Here is a 20,832-nt window from a genome sequence, read left to right as displayed (position 1 = left end):
TTGTGCAGGAGCAAGCATCACGACAAAAAGGAACCTCAAGGTTGATCTAGGTAAATGTGTGCAAATGTATAGGGCCCCATTCCTATATTTGCCTGGGGCCCCCAATTCACTAAATCCAGCCCTGGTCATCTGTAACCTATTACATTTTCAAAGTAACCTTCCCAACACTGAGTACAATATTATGAAACATATTACATTTTAGAACATGGAGTAATTCACAATGGGGAATTTTTGCCCTGAGCCTCAATTTCTGTCCCTGATTCACAGCAGACTAGAATCAGTATCTCATCTTTCTCTCTGGCTCAAATGTAAGTAAGTGTTTGCTTAGACTAGCTTTGAAACCTCCACTATATATCTACATATATCTCAAAGTCTAAGTGTTACAGTATATGAGCGATGTCATTATAGCACTAGCTCCCTCATCTCTATCTTTCTCACTCTCTTTCTCTCATTTTCCCCTCAAAAGTAAACTTTTGTCATTCTAATTGTGTTTGCCTCTAATTATTTCCTCAATTTCTTTTCTTTTTCCCTCCCTCCTATTTATACATCTTTCACGCTCTTTTCTCTTGACTGAGCACCAGACATTAAGGATTGAAATTGAAAGTTGAAACGCTGCACTTTTAACCCTCAGGCCAGTAGTTCAACACACACTCACATTCACACACCCACACATATGATGAAATGAAAATATGTTGAATGTCCTAATTCTTGTGTGACAGAAGGCTATTTGTGTGATTCCTGCTTAATTTGTGTTTGTGTGTTTGGGGGATGTTGTATTATTTCCACACACCCACACATTTGATGAAATGAAAATGTGTTTATTTTAATTTGTGTGTGTGTGTGTGTGTGTGTGTGTGTTTGGGGATGTTGTATTTTCTGATGTGTGTTTTTGAGGTGCGCTTGTCTGACGAGCTGTTGTTGTGTTATCTCCTTCCTCAGGTTGTGTCGTGTCATGCGTTTGTATGTCAGCTCTTGTTGCTACACTGTTACACTGTCTTCCCCTGTTCGTGTGTTGTCGTGTGTGTGTGCACTGTAATCCATTCGGTGTTGCTGTGACTTCTTCCTCCTCCTTCTCCTCCCTAGCGGTGACCTTTCACCTCAGTAGAGTGCCCCTCAGGTCTTTGTAAAGAGTTTCAGTGCTCACTGTACTGCCTTTCAAAGGCAAAACACAGCAACTACACATTACATCATGACCAAAATTTTGCATCTCTTAGACTTTGAGTTCTCCTGTAATGAACAGGTTTGGCTCAACTACGTTTAAACTCAGATTATCAATTAGTGAAGCCGTCTTCCCCAGTTTCATTGTTGCTGTAGTTATTTTGTTTTGCCTTTGTAGGGCTGTATAATTGCCATCCCACACTATTTTTACTACCAGAAAGAGGTCAAAAGAGTAATGCCTTTAATGCTGTAGGGGTTTTGGTGAATGGTCACTGAGAAGGGTTGTGTTTATTTGCATTTTCTGTTTATTTTTTGAATAAAGCTGGTTTCTTCTCTCTCCTGGAACTGCCCTCCACTCTGGGGTCCACTGACCAGTGTTTCATCACAGCCAGCAGATGAAAACCCTTCCTTATATGGACCAGAAACAGTCAACTCCAGTATTCTAGCCATTAGTAGATAACAAATGCTTGATAGGGCTGTGCTGAAACACTGTGCTCTGACGCTGTTAGGATGTGTGCTACAGTCCTGTAGTCTACTGATCAGGGACACAATTCTGCCTCGCAGATACACTAGATGAGCAGAAACAAATGTGTCTGATAGACTTGAAAGAGACACATGAAAAACTAAAAAGCTCAGCAAACACATATACTGATAACCACAGACACAGGTAAGTTCTTGTTGGGCTGTAATGACATACCTGGGATGTTGCCATGGTAACTGGACTTTTAAAGGCTGTGATGCACTTGTTTCAAATCAACGCTGCAAAGTTTTCATGCAGTAAGACCCAAATCAGGGGTAAATGTGGAACTACTTTTGCTTTCTCCTTTCTCTCTTTTACCTTTTTCTTTCTCACTCTCTCTGGCTTCCTTTGTGCCCACAGAGTGTGTTTTACTGTGGTCACAGTGCCTCTTCAGTTATACTTTTACACAATTATGTTGACGAATGCAAAAGAGCACGGGTCAGGAAAGGTCAAAAGTTTTTCTTTTGGATGTTTTCTCATTTTTTTCTTTATAGATTCCATCTTATTGACCTGTGCGTGTGTGTATTTTTATGTGTTGTATGGACTCATATCTAAGGGTTTTGTTTCTGTATTTGTGCTATTGCTTTTCAGTGTGGTCTGCTGGTATAGATGTTTTAAAATAGTTCACCCCAAAATGACCATTCATTTACTCGCTGTTATTTCAATCCAAACCTGTATAATTGACTTTCTACAGTAGAACACAAAAGAAGATGTTAATCAGAATGTCTAAGCTGCTGTCTTCCATACAATTTGTGAATAGGTTGTCAAGATTAAAATAAGGACAAAATGGCAGCATAAATATATAAAAGTGATCCAAATTACTAAAGGCTGAAATACACTACACTACATGTTTGTCTGGTTTTGTCGGATCAGTGAGTGAACCCTGTTGGCATCTGTTGCCATTGGTCGGTGCTTGTTATCACCAATTGAACATGTTGAATCGTTGTTTGTTGGGTCTTTTCATGTCTGAGAAGTGAAGTACTGTAATTGGTTGTCTGTCGGCGTTGGTCCGGGTCTGTCGGTACAATATGTGTAAACAATATGTGACCCTGGACCACAAAACCAGTCTTAAGTCGCTGGGGTATATTTGTAGCAATAGCCAAAAATACATTGCATGGGTCAAAATTATCCATTTTTCTTTTATGCCAAAAATCATTAGGATATTAAGTAAAGATCATGTTCCATGAAGATATTTTGTAAATTTCTTACCATAAATGTATCAAAACTTCATTTTTGATAAGTAATATGCATTGCTAAGAACTTCATTTGGACAACTTTAAAGGCAATTTTCTCAATATTTTGATTTTATGCACCCTCAGATTCGAGATTTTCAAATAGTTGTAGCTCGGCCAAAATTTGTCCGATCCTAACGAACCATACATCAATGGAAAACTTATTTCAGCTTTTTTTTTTTAATTTTTGAATTGAATTGACACTCAAGACCGGTTTTGTGGTCCAGGGTCACATATGTGTTCTAAAATTGGCTCTAAATATCAAACGTTTAATATCCTCTGACTGGACAGAATAATAGTGTGAAGCTAAAAAAAAATGTGCCCATCATACACTACGTTATTTTCTGTGAAATCTGTCACCAAAGTCTGCAGACTGATTCTTATTTTTGGCAACTAGCGTTGACTCGTCCAGACCATAAGATCTGGGACAAAGTCATGTGGTGTATTCCAACCTTAATGCTCTATATTTGAAGACAATTGAAGCGTTAGGTGCGTCCCAAATCGTGTACTTAATCGCTATTATATAACGTTTTGTAGCATAAATAGTGTGAGTAGTGTTCACACTGAAAATTCCAAAAAGAAAAAGTGCACTTTAAATCCACTTAAATAACCAAAAAAACGTGTGGAATGTTAAACACTTCATACACTCAACCGTTGCAGCTTTAATTACGTTGCGAAGGGGGAGGGACTATCAGACTCCGGCTATTAATGCCATAATAACCTTATATAATTCATACACTACATGGTTGAGTACTTGGTGCATAAGTACATAGTGTATAAGTACATAGTGTATAGTGCGACATTTGGGAAGCAGTTATAGCTTTAAGTCAGGAACAGACTAAAATTAAGTATTCACTGAAAATCAGCTGTAGTCATTCACTTTCATTATATGGAAAAGAGCAGCTTGGACATTTTTCTAAAATATTATGGTGCTTTAAAGAAAAAAGTCATAGGAGTGTGAGTAAATGATGACAGAACTTCAATTTATGGGTGAACTGTGCCTTTCTATTCCACTCCCTCGCTCTCCTCCTCGATCACCACAGCATGTATTTTTCTTTCTTCTCCCCACTCGAACTTCTGCCTCTTTCCGTTTCTACCTTCTGCCCTCTCACTCCTTCCTGCCCACTGTTGCCAAGGAAACAGTGGAAGAGAGCATTCTGGGACTAAGCGAAACATGATGAAATATAAAATGAAGGGGTTAAAGATGGTTCAGGCTAAAAAAAATGACATTTGGTCTTCTAAAACCTGGCAAATTGGTTGACGTTACAACCTTAATGTTCAGACGCCCACTTACTCCCAAGATGCACTTAGGTGATTATTATGGTTATTTTATTGCTGTTGTGCCCCTGTTGTTGTTTTGTTTTGTTTTTGTTGTTTCTTCTTTTGCCCCCTTTTATCAATCATTTATTCAGTCTAAAGTGCTCTTTTGATGTGCTGGTGTTTTTGTATTTTATATTTTGAGTACGCTGAGAGCTTTGACACATACCCTTGGGCCCTGCCATTGACAGACTCTAGTGGTGAGGCTAAATGTGTAAGAGCTGCAGTCTGGATTCTGGCCACAGCACACTGACTGAGGGCATTGTGGTCATCTTCCTCTCTAGCCATTGTCTTAAAGCGTAGAAATAGTACTGCACTGCAGGGCTGCAGTCACACCCCTCTTTCTCTCTCTCTCTTTCTCTCCCTCCCATCTCTCTCTCTCTGCAGACTGATTGATTTTCCCCTGTACTCCCATTTAACCTCACTTCTGAATCTTTGCTGTAACCGGAGAACCCAAGGGTTCTCTCTCTAGGGCTCTAGATGAGCTAGACCAATTCATTATCAATTTCACCATATCATGTATCACTATGTGTATAAACAGTGCCTTATGTCCTTTTCAAATCATTTTTAAAGTTGACATTGGACCTTAACTGCATCCTCTCTCTCTATATATATATAGGATAGGAATATATATATATATATATATATATATATATATAGTTGTACTATATTATACATGAGTTATTATTGTCCACAGAATGGCAGTCCAGAATGATTCCCAACAACCAAATTGGCACATCTGCTGATTGCAATTGCTCTTTCCTGCTATTTTGTCATTCAGCAGTTCCCACCACAAACGTTGCAGCCAACTGTCAGAGTTCCATGTTGCATCGGTGTGAGAATTTGACTGCAGTGCAGTAAAAATTGAGCGGCAAGATATGGCTGAGAGGTTGCTGGCCTGGCCGATAATGCTTCCAAAGGGGTCAATGCTTTCATTCTGTTCAGGTCACTGCCCCTCGGGGGACAGAGAGCGAGGGCCGAAGGGGAGGGGCCTGTCATGACCTCACCTGATGATGAGGTGTTTTTCTTTTTTACAACACATCTCTCATATAGACTCTAAATAAAATCTTTTTAATACCTCTTCTTAATCATATAGTGAAGCTCTGCATTATTTATTCTTTGGTGGACCAGACTGTTGGATTCAATCGTTGTCTCCGCAGTATTTATTATTAATTGTATTAAAAATAATTCATTATTCAAGTGATGGTAAATTATCCATCAAGTAATGCACATAAATGCAGAGATCTACTGATCCACTGCATTTAACTTCAGTATAACAGAAGCCTGAGCATGACTGGTTCAAGTAAAAAAACTAAAATATAGTATAAGATTTTTGGTAATATGCTCAGTGCAAGGTTTTTATTCAAGGTTAGTGAATGGTTGAAGTATATATTTAAGAAACAATGTTTTTATTGTCTTTCAAATCATGTTTGTGTATGAATGGTCTTATCCACCATCAGTGGCGGTGAACTGCATGTATGACACTATTATCATACATGATCTGAATGTTCTGTGATTTATTATTTCAACGTTTGTTGTTTCACTCTGTCCTCTACTGTCTTAGATGAAATGTCAACATCTGCGCACTTATATTTCTTTCTGTTGTTTCTAGCTGCATTAACTACTTTTTTCTTTTTTATGAAATATTTTATTATTTATTATTAATGTAAATCCACCTACTGTTTTGCAGTCAACAGTGACATGTACAACACACTTACTGGGAACTTCTCTATGTGCACATTGGAGTGAATTGTTTATCTTTCATCATGTTAAATGTCATAAGTTTATATTTCTGTCCATCCTCGTACTGTATATGCAGGTGCTAATTTCTGAATGTAAACTATCCCCTCTCTTCTCACCGCAGTCATTACATCCATCACATATTCCTGCCCTCCTTTAATTATTCTCTTAGTGATCATCTTTTCTTACAGTTTGTGTCTTTGTTGTGTAATGTTTGTGTACTGTTGTGTCGTGTTGTGCTGTGTTTACGTGTTATTCTGTGTCTAAATCATACATGCAGATGTGATGTAACTTGTATGTATGTGACTACCAGTGTTTGGGTTTAAAGGAAGAACAAATATCCACTGGTGGATATTGCAAATATTAACCTGGACAGATTCACACAGATCAAATATACTGTGTATGAACTCAGACACACTATTGAAACTTAGCTGCATTATAGACTCTAATGCTGCAATGCTATAATTCACACCATAATGTAATTACATAAAATTTTCCCACTAGTAAAAACCATTGGCGTCGTCTTCGAAAACTCAGATTTTCCACACTTGACTTTTGTGATGTAAGTGAAAAAGATGGACTTTCTTTAACATGAGGTTACTGCAAACAGACCAAAATTTTAGTAAATTGTTCAACACAGTATATTAAACTTTATTTTATTGCTGCACAATTTCTAAACCATTCTGTGGTTAATATTTGTGCCACATACTAACACTCACCTTCCATCCCACCTCCAGGCCACTCATACAGTCCTCGTAGTGTCACTAAAGTTTGACATGAGGTACGTAAACACAGCAGAGAGGGACTTTCATTCATGTCAGGTCAAGGGCTGGCCCATACGGATATAATCTCTGTGGGCTTGTAAGCATGATTGTTAGACTCGCAACCTGTGCTAAGCTGTGAAGCTACGATGTTAAGACTCTGCATTTCATGCATTCAGAGAACTTGCTTCTCGACTCTTTGACCATTTTCACAAATCCTAACAAACAGTGACAGTCACACTGAATGTAGCCACATCTCTATCACAGATGCTAAAGAACTGCAGGAGCACAGAGTCTGTCAAGCTAAAGGCTTGAATTACACCAGTCCACAACACTGCTGTAATTCATCATACATAACCTCTCACCAAAGCTCTTCAGTGTTGCATGCGTGAGGCTGGTGAGTGCGAGTTGTGTTATTAAGATGTCGATAATGAGATTAATTGACAGGTCAATGATTTATGCTGGAATCATTGTACTGTTAGTAAATATAGGAAACTGCAAAATGTAGGTATTATTAGACTTTTGCTCTTCCATGACCATGAAAGCTCAGTTCTTAAATATATCTTAAATATATATATAAATATATCTTAAATTGTTTTGATAACAGTTGTTGTACAAGTTTCTTTCTCTTCCCCTGCCCTCTTCCTCTTATCTGTTTCAGTTTGTCTGTTTTTGCTTTGCTTTTTTGTCTGTTTTTTTTCTTGTTTTGTTTTGCTTTGCTCTATTTTGTTTTGTTTTCTTTTACTGGCATTCTAGGTATCTATACCTGTTGTTCTATGTATCTTTGAACTGGAATCCAAAAAACAATCATTTTCATGTAGGCATTGTCATAAAGCAGTTATTCATGAAAAGAAGGGCTAGTAATGCTTTTTTAATCGTCACATTTACATTGTAATTGTTCAGAGAAAAAGAGGAAGAAAGATTGCAGGTGCCAAAGGTGTACTTATTTCTGTTGGACACATACTACCTCGCCTTATTGATCCTAATTAATCTCATTCAGAGAAAGTAAATGCTAATAGGGAGGTAAAGACAAGTCCAGCAATAGGAAGGAAGCGTGTTCTTATCTGTGCAGTGTTTGCATCACAGCTGCAAGTACAGAATATGACGTTCACGCACACATTATTTATGTATTCTCTCTGTAAATGAGCACTCTTATGTATTTTTATTATTTACAAACAAAATAATTTGGTTAAATATGTACATTTCCTCAAATCCATGGTGGAAAACAGTCACTTTCTGGCTTGCACAAGTGGTCTGGTGTAAGGAACATGATGACCCAGATCTATCTACCACTGCCTTCCTTTGCAGCTCCTATAGGCGATGCTTTGGTGTAGATTTTGAATGACAAGTGGCTGTGCAGCACCCAGAGTGTCCCAGCAGCCCTCTGAGTCAGACTCACACATGCACACACACACACACACACACTCACACACACTTCCTAACAGAACTGCATCACGCAAGGGACTGGAGATAGGACTGCCGACTATACGACAGTAGGACCTTCTTAACACCCCGTGTTTTTCCTTCCTTGTGAGCTTTTGTCTCTTGTTTTGTTCTGTTAAGACTTCTAACTCACTGTGTTTGTGTCCGTGTGGGAAGTTCTCCTGTGTCAGGAGGGGGTTGTCTACTATGTAATGTGCCAGCTCTTCCTTCCATATCCATTCGTGTTGGCTTTTTGAAAAAATAGCAATATCTGAGTCCAGTTCCCCTTCTTAAACAAACAAACAGCTGTGTTTAGCTGTTTTTATAACCAATTTTCATATTATTAAGTACAGCTATTTGAAAAAAAAGGTTTTATTTCCCCCCAAACTTGAGAAAATTCGGTCACGATTTATTCCCCTCGTTGTTCCAGACCTGAATGACTTTATTTCTTCTGTGGAGCATAAAAGAAGATATTTTGAATATGTTTTTGCCTACACAGTGAAAGTCAGTGGGGTTCAAAAAACACTGGACTCCTGTGACTTTCACCATATAGACAAAAACACAGACATTTGTCAAAATGTCTTATATTGTGTTCCACAGAAAAATGAAATTCACGCAGGTTTGGAATGACACTTACTAAACTTTCAGGATTTAAGTAGCTGGATCACAGTGGTGGATCAACATGTTACAGTAAAGAATGGCAGATCATGGTAGTTTTGCATACTGCATCATCCACAAGCCAGTACTCAGATTGACCCGCAAGACTGTGCCATGAAATTACATTCAACATATATTTTTGTGGGCATATTCGGCATTATCTCTTTAGTGAATTAGGAACAAAAACACACAAATGAACGCAAACCATTTTTAGTGAACTCCCCTTGAAGTCATTTGAAATCTGACCCAAATTATTATTATTATCCCATGAAGGTCACTAAGACCTGTAAAGGGAATTTTTAACCAAATAAAACAACACTGGACTTGGTGGGTGAGAAAAGAAGACAAACCGAAGCCTTTAAGAAAGTTTGGCCACCCTTACAAAACGAAGCCAGAAATGGATGTGGAAGGAAAGCTTTCAGGCACTTTGGGGTCACGTGAAGCTGTTTGAAGTCCCTATTAATCTACTGAAACACACTTATGTGTAAACGGAAGACGAATTTGCTGCTAATAATGGAAAGACATTTAGTCTGAACTGCCCGAGCTTCACCTGGCCCACAGTGCTGAGTGAGGCTGCTTTGACTAGACGGAGCTCCTCTGCTACTCCTCTGTTGGACTCCAGTGCTAGTATCAGAACGCAGAGTGTTCCGTCTGAGACTGGGTCAAACACCTGGATGCTAAACTCTTTACCTCACTATTGGTCTGAGTCAGCCATCAGGTGTTTCATCCACCTGCTCTTTTACACATCTGCTCTTATCTCTCCCTGAAAACTGTATGTGGCTGCGACTAAAGGGAGTTTTTTTTAATACTGCTGTGCCATAACAACAACAACAACAACAAAATTGACAAGAAAACTTGATGACATTTCATAACTCTCATTTTCCTGTTTTGTCCTTGTCTCTGTCTCTGTCTGTCCCTGTCTGTCCTTCTGTCTGTCTGCTTCTGTGTCATTTACATCCGTTTCATTTTGTCATTCTTTGCTTTAAATTCCATTTTTTACCCTTCCCTTCCTTCCCCCTTTGAAAAAAACAAACAAACACTTTTGTCATGAATCCAATGTTTTTGTTTGTAAAATGCTTCCATAATAATTCCATTCATTCATCTTTCTCTAATGTATGTAACCTATCCACTGACCATCCACCTGATTTTTGGGTTTTGTAGCTGCTGGCTACGAGAAGTCCCGCAGCCTCAATAACATCTCGGGGATGACAGGGGCCCCTCTGCGCCTGACCCCCATCACCCCCATCAACAACCCACCCTATGAGCCCTACGAATCCCCCGGCCCCCTACGCCGCTGCCGATCCCCCATCCCCTCCATTCTGTAGCACATCTTAGGGAACGACGTCGAAATAAGCGGAAAAAAGACACTCATGCACCATCATACCGCAATAGTATTAATAATCACAATAACAATGTTAAGTACTCACACCTCCACTCCTCCATTGACTGGACAGGGTGGGGGTACCCAGCACTCTTTTTAATATGTCATGCCTCAAAGGGAATGGGATGAATTTGTTTAGGGATTTAGAGCTTTAAGTACTAAAATGACTTCATCGCATATACTTCAGGCAATATTTCAGACAGGCAACTAAAACAATTATATGCTGTGACATCAGCAGATTATGCCTTATTATCGAAGATAAATAATAATAATAAAAAGAAGCACTGAATATTACTAGGATAAAACTCCTCACTGGTCTATAGACAGCGATGAGCACCCTGTAGGAAATCTACCCCTGTAGCTGAATGATAGTAGTTGGCTTTTCCTCATGTTCCCGCCTGATTGCTGGTTGTATAAAAAACGAGACTGTGATCCAGCAGGCTTAATCATTGAGTACTAGTCGTTGAGATCAGCTTTGATACACCATAATAGGCCTTGAAAATCCACTTCATATCAAAGCTTGGAATGATAAAGGTCATAGGTCAACATGCAAGTAGTTCAAGCGCATGCTAGAAAAGATGTCAGTTAGGCAAGTAGAATATACTAAACTCCCAATCCCCTTTAACTGCTATGAGGATATGAAAATAAACGCACCGTATGCTGGACTGATTTGAACTTATAATTAAGCCCTGTGGTAGAGAATTAATGGATCGTTTTGGCTGATTTGACTGTGATGGAGTTTTTGGTGATTCAGGCCATAGAACATGATGAGTATTACGATTACGATAAACACAAGGACCATCTTTAATCACACTCTGAGCATTTCCCCTCTGAGCAACTTTTGTTGTCACTCGATATTTTAACATATAATTCACACCGCTATTATAATTATGCTCTTTATTTAGGACAAAGAAAAATGCTTAAACCATTCTTGTGCAATATCGACTATTATGGTGACCTCTGACCCTGAGAAGCTGGAGATGAATCCTGCGAACTTTACTATGTGCAACTATTAACTTTAACAACTAACAGAGAGACCGAGAACTGATCATTATTTAAAAAGAGGCTATTTTTGTACTAAGCACTTGGACATTGCGATTCGGATCGGGGTTTGGAGTTGCGCGGGCGGCTTTGAGTTGACATTTTGGGAGGACAGGATATCGTGCTGTTGCATGGAGATCTACAATTAACGTTTTGGTTTTTGTATTTTGACTCTCTGCATATTCAACACCAAGTACCACGAAATGAAAAGAGCAGTGGTCTGGACAAATGGCGAAAAAAAAAAAAAAAAAATGATGATAATAATGAGGAGGAGCCATTCCTGTTAAGGGCCTATAACCTTCTGCACTTTTTCGGGACCCTTTTTAATTTGTATACTAGTGCATGAAGGAACTGTCTTTAAAATATATCCTTTCCTTATTATGGTATTTCCTCATTAATATGAAGACATATCAAGCTGAACTGCACTCCTCACTGCATATCCACATATCCTGGGGCTGTGGTGAACCAGACAGTGGCCTCAGAGTTTCCCCACTAAAGGGCAAGAATTAGCTGGACGTTTTCATCCTCCTCCTCATCATCATCCTCATCATCACTGGCATTACCTTCCCTCACCATAATCATTTTCTGATTACTGTTATTCCTCTGATTTGAATGCAGTAGAAAATCAGTTCAGTTTGTTTTCTCTTTGGTCCCCTTCTTTTCTTTCTCTGTTTCTTTTTTTCTTTTTTCTTTTGTTTACCTGCTCTGTCTCTTGGATGCTGGCCTTCGTTCCAATATAAAGGAGGGAACATTGAGTGGATGCTGGATTGACAGCGGTCAGTAAGAGAAGAAAAAGAAAAGATGACAAAATGAACTCTCTGAAACGCAGATATATGAGCCATTTGTGTCGATCTGCTGCATATTTCAGTGCACAGATGCAATACACACCTCTGGTGAAGATATCTCTGCAATGGCAGCTCACAAAGCTTCTTGTTGTCTTTTTCTCCATGTGAAACAACAGACAACCTGGGGTATAAATGACTAAACTTGATCAGAAATCAAAGTAGCATTATATATTTAGATGATTTTATTGTCTTGCAATTGAAATATTTTACATACCCATATTTAATCATTTATTAATTTACTTCAAATCATCTGTAATCATTCTTCTGAATTAAGCAATGTTTTTTATTTTAGAATTGATTTATTTATTTGCATTTAGGTTTTTTATTTTCATGTCTTTTTGCTATTGCCACATTACTTGTTACAGTCCTCTTTCCCTCCTCTCTTCTTTCCTGTTTAAAGAAGTTCACTGCTAGAGTGAAGGAAGTCACAGAGGTTGTTGATTACATGGAGCATCTGCATGCCAGCAGCAAACTAATGTGTGACACTGTGCTTTAATGAGTAAAACACCAATCACCGGTCGTCTGCATGTGCGCTGCACTGCTTTATGTACATGCCTCATATACATTGTAGGCCTCAGGACAGTGAGCGAGGGCCATCTGACGGATGTATGCTATGCCACATGTGTGCTTGGTGTAACTGGAGTGTTTAAGCGTTTTAGGGAGATTCTCAGATCAGTGTTATGAGTGATAATTATGTATTTATTTATTTTTTCGGTTTGAACTAGCAGGTTATTTAGCCATTTAAAGACAAAATACAGTAACTACACCACACGATTTACTTTGAATCTGAGCATAGTTGAGTCAAACCCATCCAACAAACAACAGATTATTGTCTTAAGAGAGCTGATTTTGCTCATTTATTTTGCATTTACTGTGTTTTGTCTTTGCATGGCGGTGAGGCAAATTATCTAACGTAGATCTTTAATTCCTTTAATAGGTGTATATTAAAAATGTATGTAACAAGGTACCTTGTAAAACAAACAAATGCAAGTGTGCATTATTTATAATCTTAAATTCAGACAAATGACCTGGTACGTTTAGAGGGAGAGAAAGAGGAAGACTAAAATGCCGGTATGATTCAAGTCCAGCCAAAACACTGTTTTATTTCTCAGCTTGTGTCTCCTCCATGTCCTTCTCCTCCTCTTCATCTCTCTTTTCATTTCCTTTCTGTGTTTTTAAATGCTCTGTATGAGGGTGTATAGTTCAGGTCTTAATGAGATGTACAGTTTTGAAGGTTGACTTTGTAATTTCCACATGCATGGATTTCTATTGCGAGCAATAAGGAAATTATAAGTCTGTGTGTTTTGATAAGAAAATGTATTTTAACAGAGGTTTATGTACATGTTTGTTGATACGAGTGTGTACATATGGATGTGTATATTCATATGCACATGCATATTAATGATTTGCATGAAACAAATGTACAAACTTTTTTCCATTGATGTTTTGTTACCAATCTGTCATTTTTGACTTGATTGCTGTTGGGGGGGGGCTTAGTTTTGCATGCTAAGATGCTATTGGTTGGCAGAGACCATTACAACTGTTCTATTGAATGTGGGGTTTTGAATGTGCTTTAACTACCTGTTTAAGTTTTCTTTTCATTGTTAGACATCAAAAGCATTGCAGATTGTCATTTTATGATTTATTCTTTTTCATCTTTTCACAGAGAACTATTCTGAAAGCCCAGTGCTTATCAGATATATGCAAAAAGAAGCAGTAACTGTGAACTAAGACTAGAACAGAAAATCCACTTCTTCCTTCACAAATACATTCCCAAACGAACACCTGAGCCCCCAAACCAGTATCAGCTCCCATACAAGTGCATTTTAGTTTGTATTCTCATCTCATGGCATCACCAATCTTGTTTAATCATCTTAGTTTTGCATTTTTAAAGTGCAGATTAGTGTTCTCTTCCCCCTTGCTGTTGTGTGAACCTCAGCTGTAGCCCCCTCTGCTGGTTTTACGGGGGATGACGTAGCATTCGCTGTTGTAGATCATTAGCACTCTTTTGTCACTTTAGAGGCTAAGAATACCTAATTTTAGCCCTTAATGTTTACCTGTTATATTTAAGATTAAAGAAAAGAATCTTTAGGCATTTATTTGAACAGACTCGGACCAGAAGTGATTTCCTGTTCACTAAACACTGATCAGAGCAGAGAGAAAGAAGCTAATGCTAAGAAGTCTGCTCACTGCAGCGATGCATGTTTCCACACATTCAAGATAGCTAGCACTTAGCATCCCTAGTGCATTTTGTGGTTTTGCTGTGTGTAGTCTATCTGTTAAGGCGTAGTCAGGGTCAACAGAGCGGATGGGATGGCTCCAATTTTATCCCTTTATCTCAGTTCTGAGGTTACAATGTGGAAGAGACAGGCCTGCCACTAGTTAGCTTAGTTAGCAAATGCCCTGGTAAGCAGAGGCTGCATGTGATCACGGAGGACAGTGTAAATAATGCTCTGCATGTGGAGTTAACAGCACAGAAACTATCGTTTGATTCAAATGAGGCATTCGAAATGGGGAGAGCAGGTCGAGTTCAAACGATTTAGCGACATTATCCAGAATCCTCTCTGTTTCTGACTTACGCTCCCCTGTCACTACTCAGGTAAATCTCTTTATGTTCGTCTATACCAGTGCTTCCAAAATGATGTCATTCGAAACAAAGAGAGAGGCAGATGAGAACACCCCGTGTACGCATGCATCTGTGTAAATATGAAATAATCATGTTTGATCCCAACATTCATTCCAAGTCTTCCTTTTCCACAGTGTCCTTCACGCGCTTCATTTCATCATTTCATCCGTCACTTTCATTTATTCCCAACTCTTACTGCTTCCAAATAACAACCAAAAAACCCGGATGACATAATGAGAAACTGAGGAAAAATAATGAGTGATTTGTTTTAAAAAAAGAACTTTTCAAAGATGGTCTGCCATAAGTGGATTACAAAAAAAAAACAAAAAAACCTGTATATGGAATCAGGACGCAACCAAATTCAGGAGATGAAAGCATGAGGGTCAGATGGACAGATTGTGTGTTTGGGGAACAGAGTTTTGGGAGGATTGTCAACAAATGAAGAAAGGCATCGTGAAATGGAGGACAGTTTGGGGAAGAAAGAAAAAAAGCAAAGAGAGGAGGAAGGGAGCTGAACGCTTCTCAGTGTAAGAATGTGCATATGGCGTTCTGTGCGTCACACTGCGTGTTTTCATGTGATGTGCCTGACTGTGTGCTTAGTGTTTTGATTTTCTTTGTGTGACACTTTGTTTTCCCGCTCTTCTAATGTTTGGCACTGCGCTCAAATGGTGCACTCACTCTCTATTCCCTATGCCAGCTTCACTGTTTGGTAAAATATCAAAATAAGGGCACTTCATGGGGAATAGCGAGTCGTCTTGGGACGCACCCTCTGTGTGAAGAGGATTAACTGATGTACAGTGAGCTTTTGCTTGGTTCTGGTCCATCCTAGAGGGCTGACAAAATCAATGATTGGTAATTGATTCTGCTGATTTTATTGACGTAGATTTAGAACAAGATTTTGTGGCCCTCAACGACTGGAACTTTTATTCAGCTTCGTGTGTGTGTTTGTTTTTGTGAGTGTGATTCCTAGAGTCTTGCATTTGTGTGTTTTGTTTTTGAGCGCATGTTACGATGGGCTTTGCTATGAGTACACTTGGGTTTTTGGTTTGTTTCATTTCTTTTTACATTGGTATTTAGGAGACTTCATGAAAATAATGTTCCATGGACATCACTCCAAAACAAACAAAAAGAAAAAAAAAAAAAATGTGTGTTTGGCTTCTTTAGCTTTGGCTCTCGCAGTTGCGCGGTCTGAAGCGACCAGCATCTGCGAAAGCCTCTAGCAGTGTGTAGCCTAGCTTTTAATGCGTTTGTATTGAGGTGACGCGACGTGTGGCGCGATACTGATTTTTCTGTCCTCCATTTTCCTATTCCCCTCTCTTTCTGTCTTTCTCTTTTCTTCCCTACAGTGCTGAGCTTCTGAACTGCCCCTTTTCTAAAGCTCCCCTACCGCAAAACCTGTCCAGAGGCAACCCCCAGGGTCACCGCAGGATTAGAGACGGCGAAAGAGAGAAAAAGAGAGATGAAAGGAGTGCTTCGCTAAACCAACTTGAAGAAAGCATTGTATAACGCTCATCTCTCCATTACTAATTTTAACCCCCAACGTAGGTGCAATAAACTGACAATATCACGTCCTGGGAGGATGTGGAACACATTCTTCCTACAGGGATCGCTGGCCTTGGAAAACGGGTGGGATTCAGCATACAAACTGTAGTATGTCCTGGCTCGACCTGGTGGAAATGGATGCAATTTTAAAGTGATGGGAACTATTTTTGTGGGGCGTTCCACCATGATAAATGCACCTGAAAGTGGACAAAAAAACCCTCGATCCAGTCTCAAATACACATAAAGTGTGGAAAAACACCCATCATTCCCTTCAACGCTATGCAATTCAAACACACGTTGACAGTCAATTTCATCAAACGCTTCAATCGAACAGTTTATCAGCCAAACCTTTTCCGCTCCTTTACCTTTTGGAGATCTTGCACGTGCTTTAAATGAAAATAGACAGCGGTGCCATCGGCCTGCCATATTCCTATATCGTACTGTTTCCCCATTCATCCAATTGGAAATCTTGTTCAGAGTGTCCTTCTCAGGGCTCACAGAAAGGTGACTTTGTCCACTATGAAGAAAAGAGCGTTAGCCTCTCTCTTTTCTCTCTCTCTTAGTTCAGCTCTCTGCATCTCAGCATTTCTGTTCCACTGTAGATGAACTGCATGGCATGAATGAAAAAACAAAACAAAAAAAAAACAAACAAAAACAAAACAGAGAGAAAGATGGTAGAGATCATGCTGAGAGGAACAAGAGGAAACCGTAGATGGGACCGCTCTGTTTGCACAGTACAATATGGGTGACTCTGGATCAGTGGATGGGGTCACTTTCTTCAACTTCATGTGGGGAACAGAAAATACAACATAAGTGCATGATACCTGTTGAAGGACGGAGGGGTTTTTAAGTGGACTGGGTGAACTTTGAACAAAAGCTGAAAAAAAAGAGAAAATTAAAAAATGCATTTTTCTCACTTTGTTTACCAGCATGACTAAACTGCATGACTTCTGCAAGCCCTGAACCCCAAATTAGAGGGCTTGAAATCACTAAACGCCGAAATCAAATGGAAACAATAAAAGTTTATGCTAAATGCTACTAAATTTAGAAGAAAAAAAAAGAATATATTTAAAAAAAGAGAGGCTCTATATTTTGTTTTTGAATATAAAAAAAAAAAGAATAATGTAAAAATATATAGGATTGCAAGATTCACAGAGTTTTGTTGGGTAAAAGATTAACAAACCCCACTGAGTCTAGCTGAATGATGAGACGAACTCCTTCAACTACTACTGCTCCCTCAATGGCTTCAAGTGACATTTCTTCCCTTCTCTTTGTCCGCCGTTTCACCCTTTACTTGAACTTTCCTGGCTCTCTGCTCTGCCCTTCACAGTCTCCCTCAGTCATGGCAGCCTCCAGCAGTGGCACGACAGCTCCTCTGGAGACCTCCGACACCTACAGGGCTCTTTTCTTTTGACGGTTATGGGTCTGAAGAGCAAGGTGGAAGGGGATTTTAAGGCTGTGGGTGAAGTTTTCTTTTTAAGTTGAGTCCTGATGGAAAGTCTTGGCTTGATTTGCGATGCTTGTTCTTTTTATTTCATCCACATTCCGTGGGTAAATCAAAGCTTTATCCATTGAAAGTGAGCCTGCATCCACTTAATATCAATCTAATGAATATATTAGCGTTGTGTGAACTGCTGTGTCATGAGATCCTGAGCACTTACATCGCAAAGCACTATTATTCAATCAGGAAGCCATAATGTGAGAGTAGCGCCACCATATGAGCTCAAAGGTGCTCAGGAGATTCAGAAACCTGACCATGGTTTTGTAGTTGTGTTGAGTTTGTTTAAAATGTTGACATTTTATTCTGTAGTTTCTTTTTCTGGTGGTACAGAGCATTGCAAGGTTTTGACAAGATTTAATATTTGTTTGATTTTGAAAGTTTCAAGATTTGCATATGCTGAGCACCCACTAAAACCAGCCATGCCATACCAAAATGGACTTCCTTAATAACTTAGCAGCAGATTTCTGATATTAGCATCAGTATTAGCATTATCCTGTGTGAGAGGAGGCCATGATTCCACCAGTGTCGCTTTTAAATCATAGATTACACGTGTGAGTAACTGTTTGACTGTTTGTTTAAAACTTTTGCTGTCTTCGACAAGATACGAAGCATTGGATACTTTACAAAAGTTGGTTAGTCTGGTTAGGTGTTGTTTACGTTGATTTAAAGTGTCATTTGCTGTCTTGAAACGCCATGACTGTGTTCTGTCAGCGCTCAACGTTCAGAATCAGATGTTAGTTTAGTTTAGTAACTACCTATGCAACACCTAAGCAAGACCTTTGCAGCTCACACACACACGCACACGCACACACACACACACACACACACACACATACATGCCATGTGCTCAGGCCAGCTGGCTGGTGTCTGTTTACCGGTGCTGTGTGTCCAGGGAGGGAAAACGACACAGATGCAGCTCCATCACCACAAGAGCCAGCATTATCTGCTGACTGTGTAGTTTTACTTCATACGTTAGCAGCTGGTCCGAGTAGCTTGAAGGTGCGACAGACGTGTGCAGCTGTAGTAGCTATGTCACTTTCCTTAGTGGTGCACTGAATTCCCTCTCTCTTCTCGATTAATACGTCAGGCCTGTTTTATGTTATTCTTTTCTGCGTGCTTCACGGTGCAGGAAGACACTCATGCACTTTTCGAGTTAACATATACATTTATATGTAAGCATATACTCATCTCAGAGGGTTTGTAGGACATCTAACTTGTTTTATATGTGGTACTCAGTTCCAGATTGCATTTGCTGACTGGTTAAGATGATGTGTACCTCTCTGGTCGTTCATAAATCCGATTGGATGGTGTTTTGGAGCAATAATGATGGAGGGACACCTTTTCCTCATTGTCGTCATTAGGAATTGGGGGACATGTTCATCTCATCCCTAATAAGAAATCCAGTGTGCCTGAAACTGTTCCCTGAATGTGTACGCAAACCGGCCACATCAATTGAAGATGCTCTCTCTGCGAATGCTTCCCATGAGGGTTTGTCTTAGCGTGAATGAGACCGCAACCCCTCCAGATGGCTGACAGCTCAACATACCTTTACTTGAAACCCAAATACAAAACATATCAGAGAGGAGCAGAACATAGCCAGAATCAGTCTTCACGCTTTCCTGTTTGCATCCACCTTCCCCTCTCATCTGTTCCCTCTCCTTCTCTATTTTTGAGGAAGAAGCTTTTTTGCATCCCTTGTTCTTGTGTTTTTCAATCATATTGTTTGAAGTTGACTTGTATTGCATGCATGGAATACAATGAGGACATAACTTGTGAATAATTTGTGAATGGCCAGAATGAGGTAACCATCTCTTTCACCTGGGCTCTCTACTCTACGACTTCTCTTTCTGAGATAATTAGAGAGGAAGAAAGAGCATATGTTGTTTCTGGTTTCCCGCGCATCCCTTTTTCTTCAAAATGTAGCCATGCCAAATATAAGTTATGGCTATACGCTAGCCATTCCGAAAGACTCTGTGCTTCATTTACATATTTATATATTGTTTTTAAGATGATATTTATCTGTATATATCTGTAGTGAATATTCATCAGAGCTTCCACAGACTCAGAGCTGAACAGATGCAGCAGATGTCGCCAAAACAGCCTGCAGGAACTCAGTTTTCACTGCATGTGTCTGTGCATTTATTCTAGTATAGTTTGACCCAATATGCACTACCTGTCCTTTTCTACTTTAGTTACTTAATGTAGCTTGTTTAAAGGGGGAATTCATTGCACTATCACAGCTAATGGAGCTGCTGTGTCTACTGCTGAGCGCAAGCCTAACCATACACCCCCCTAAGTTAAGAAACAGGGACAGAGAGAAAGAGAGAGAGAGTTAGAAAGAGAGGCCAGTGAGAAAGAGAAGGTTCCTAAAAGAAATGGATGAGTTCTATGCTACTAAGATTGATGCTGGATACAATTTTATTGTCATACAAAAAAAAGGGAAAAAAATATATCAAGAACTGTATAAAATATATTTCAATGGAATGTTTATTATTTACCTTTTATATTTTTGAAATGTATAAAGAAAAAAATTAATAAACTGTAATAATTTAACAGAGTTTGTCAACACTGAGACTTAAAAATGTTATATTACTAAAAGTATGGAAGTTTGAACGTGAATGCTAACCTACCTGATCAAATCTTCTCCATTACAGATAGGAAAAAAATAAAAACAATTAGAAAAATGAAATCCAATTTAAAAAGAAAAAGTTATCAAAAAGTCAATAAAAATGTTAAAAGCTCATGCCAAAATTTTCAACATGTGTCCTGTGTGATTCTTCAAATGTTTGTTCTGACTTCTCCATGTTACTCTGGGATCTGAGAGCACATTTACAGTACAGTTAGTGTGCTTGCCTTTTTTCACACTTTTTACATATTCAATTTATTTTTCAATGCTAGCATTTTAGAATATTTTTTTAAATGATCCATGTGTTTTTTGGTTGTTTTTTTTTAGAATATAATTACATGCTACTTAAAGGTTTAATTCACTTGCGGAACAAACATTTCTTCACCCTCATGTCATTCAAGATGTTCATGTCTTTCTTTCTTCAGTCGAAAAGAAATTAAGTTTTATGAGGAAAACATTCTGG

At 39.0% G+C, this 20,832-nt stretch overlaps 1 protein-coding gene across 13 annotated transcripts in view; it reads left to right on the top strand.

Moving 5' to 3' along the window:
* Window positions 1–20,501, top strand: part of kcnc3a (potassium voltage-gated channel, Shaw-related subfamily, member 3a) — a 67,127-nt gene extending 46,626 nt beyond the window's left edge. For 4 of the 13 annotated variants that reach the window (XM_058770090.1, XM_058770086.1, XM_058770079.1 and 1 more), the window contains one exon: window positions 940–4,817. In XM_058770090.1, the coding sequence (XP_058626073.1) occupies window positions 940–1,127 (188 nt within the window). In that variant the 3' untranslated portion in view covers window positions 1,128–4,817. Of the gene's footprint in view, window positions 1–581; window positions 607–939; window positions 4,818–9,968; window positions 15,228–16,046 lie in introns of those variants that run through there. The other 9 variants (XM_058770082.1, XM_058770081.1, XM_058770092.1 and 6 more) reach the window with 9 other exon arrangements.
* Window positions 20,502–20,832: the final 331 nt, after the last annotated feature.

The sequence above is a fragment of the Onychostoma macrolepis genome, chromosome 03, assembly GCF_012432095.1.
Source record: "Onychostoma macrolepis isolate SWU-2019 chromosome 03, ASM1243209v1, whole genome shotgun sequence".
NCBI classification, from domain to species: domain Eukaryota; kingdom Metazoa; phylum Chordata; class Actinopteri; order Cypriniformes; family Cyprinidae; genus Onychostoma; species Onychostoma macrolepis.
The sequence above is the reverse complement of the archived record's forward strand: the minus strand, read 5'-3'. Positions and strand labels throughout refer to the sequence as shown.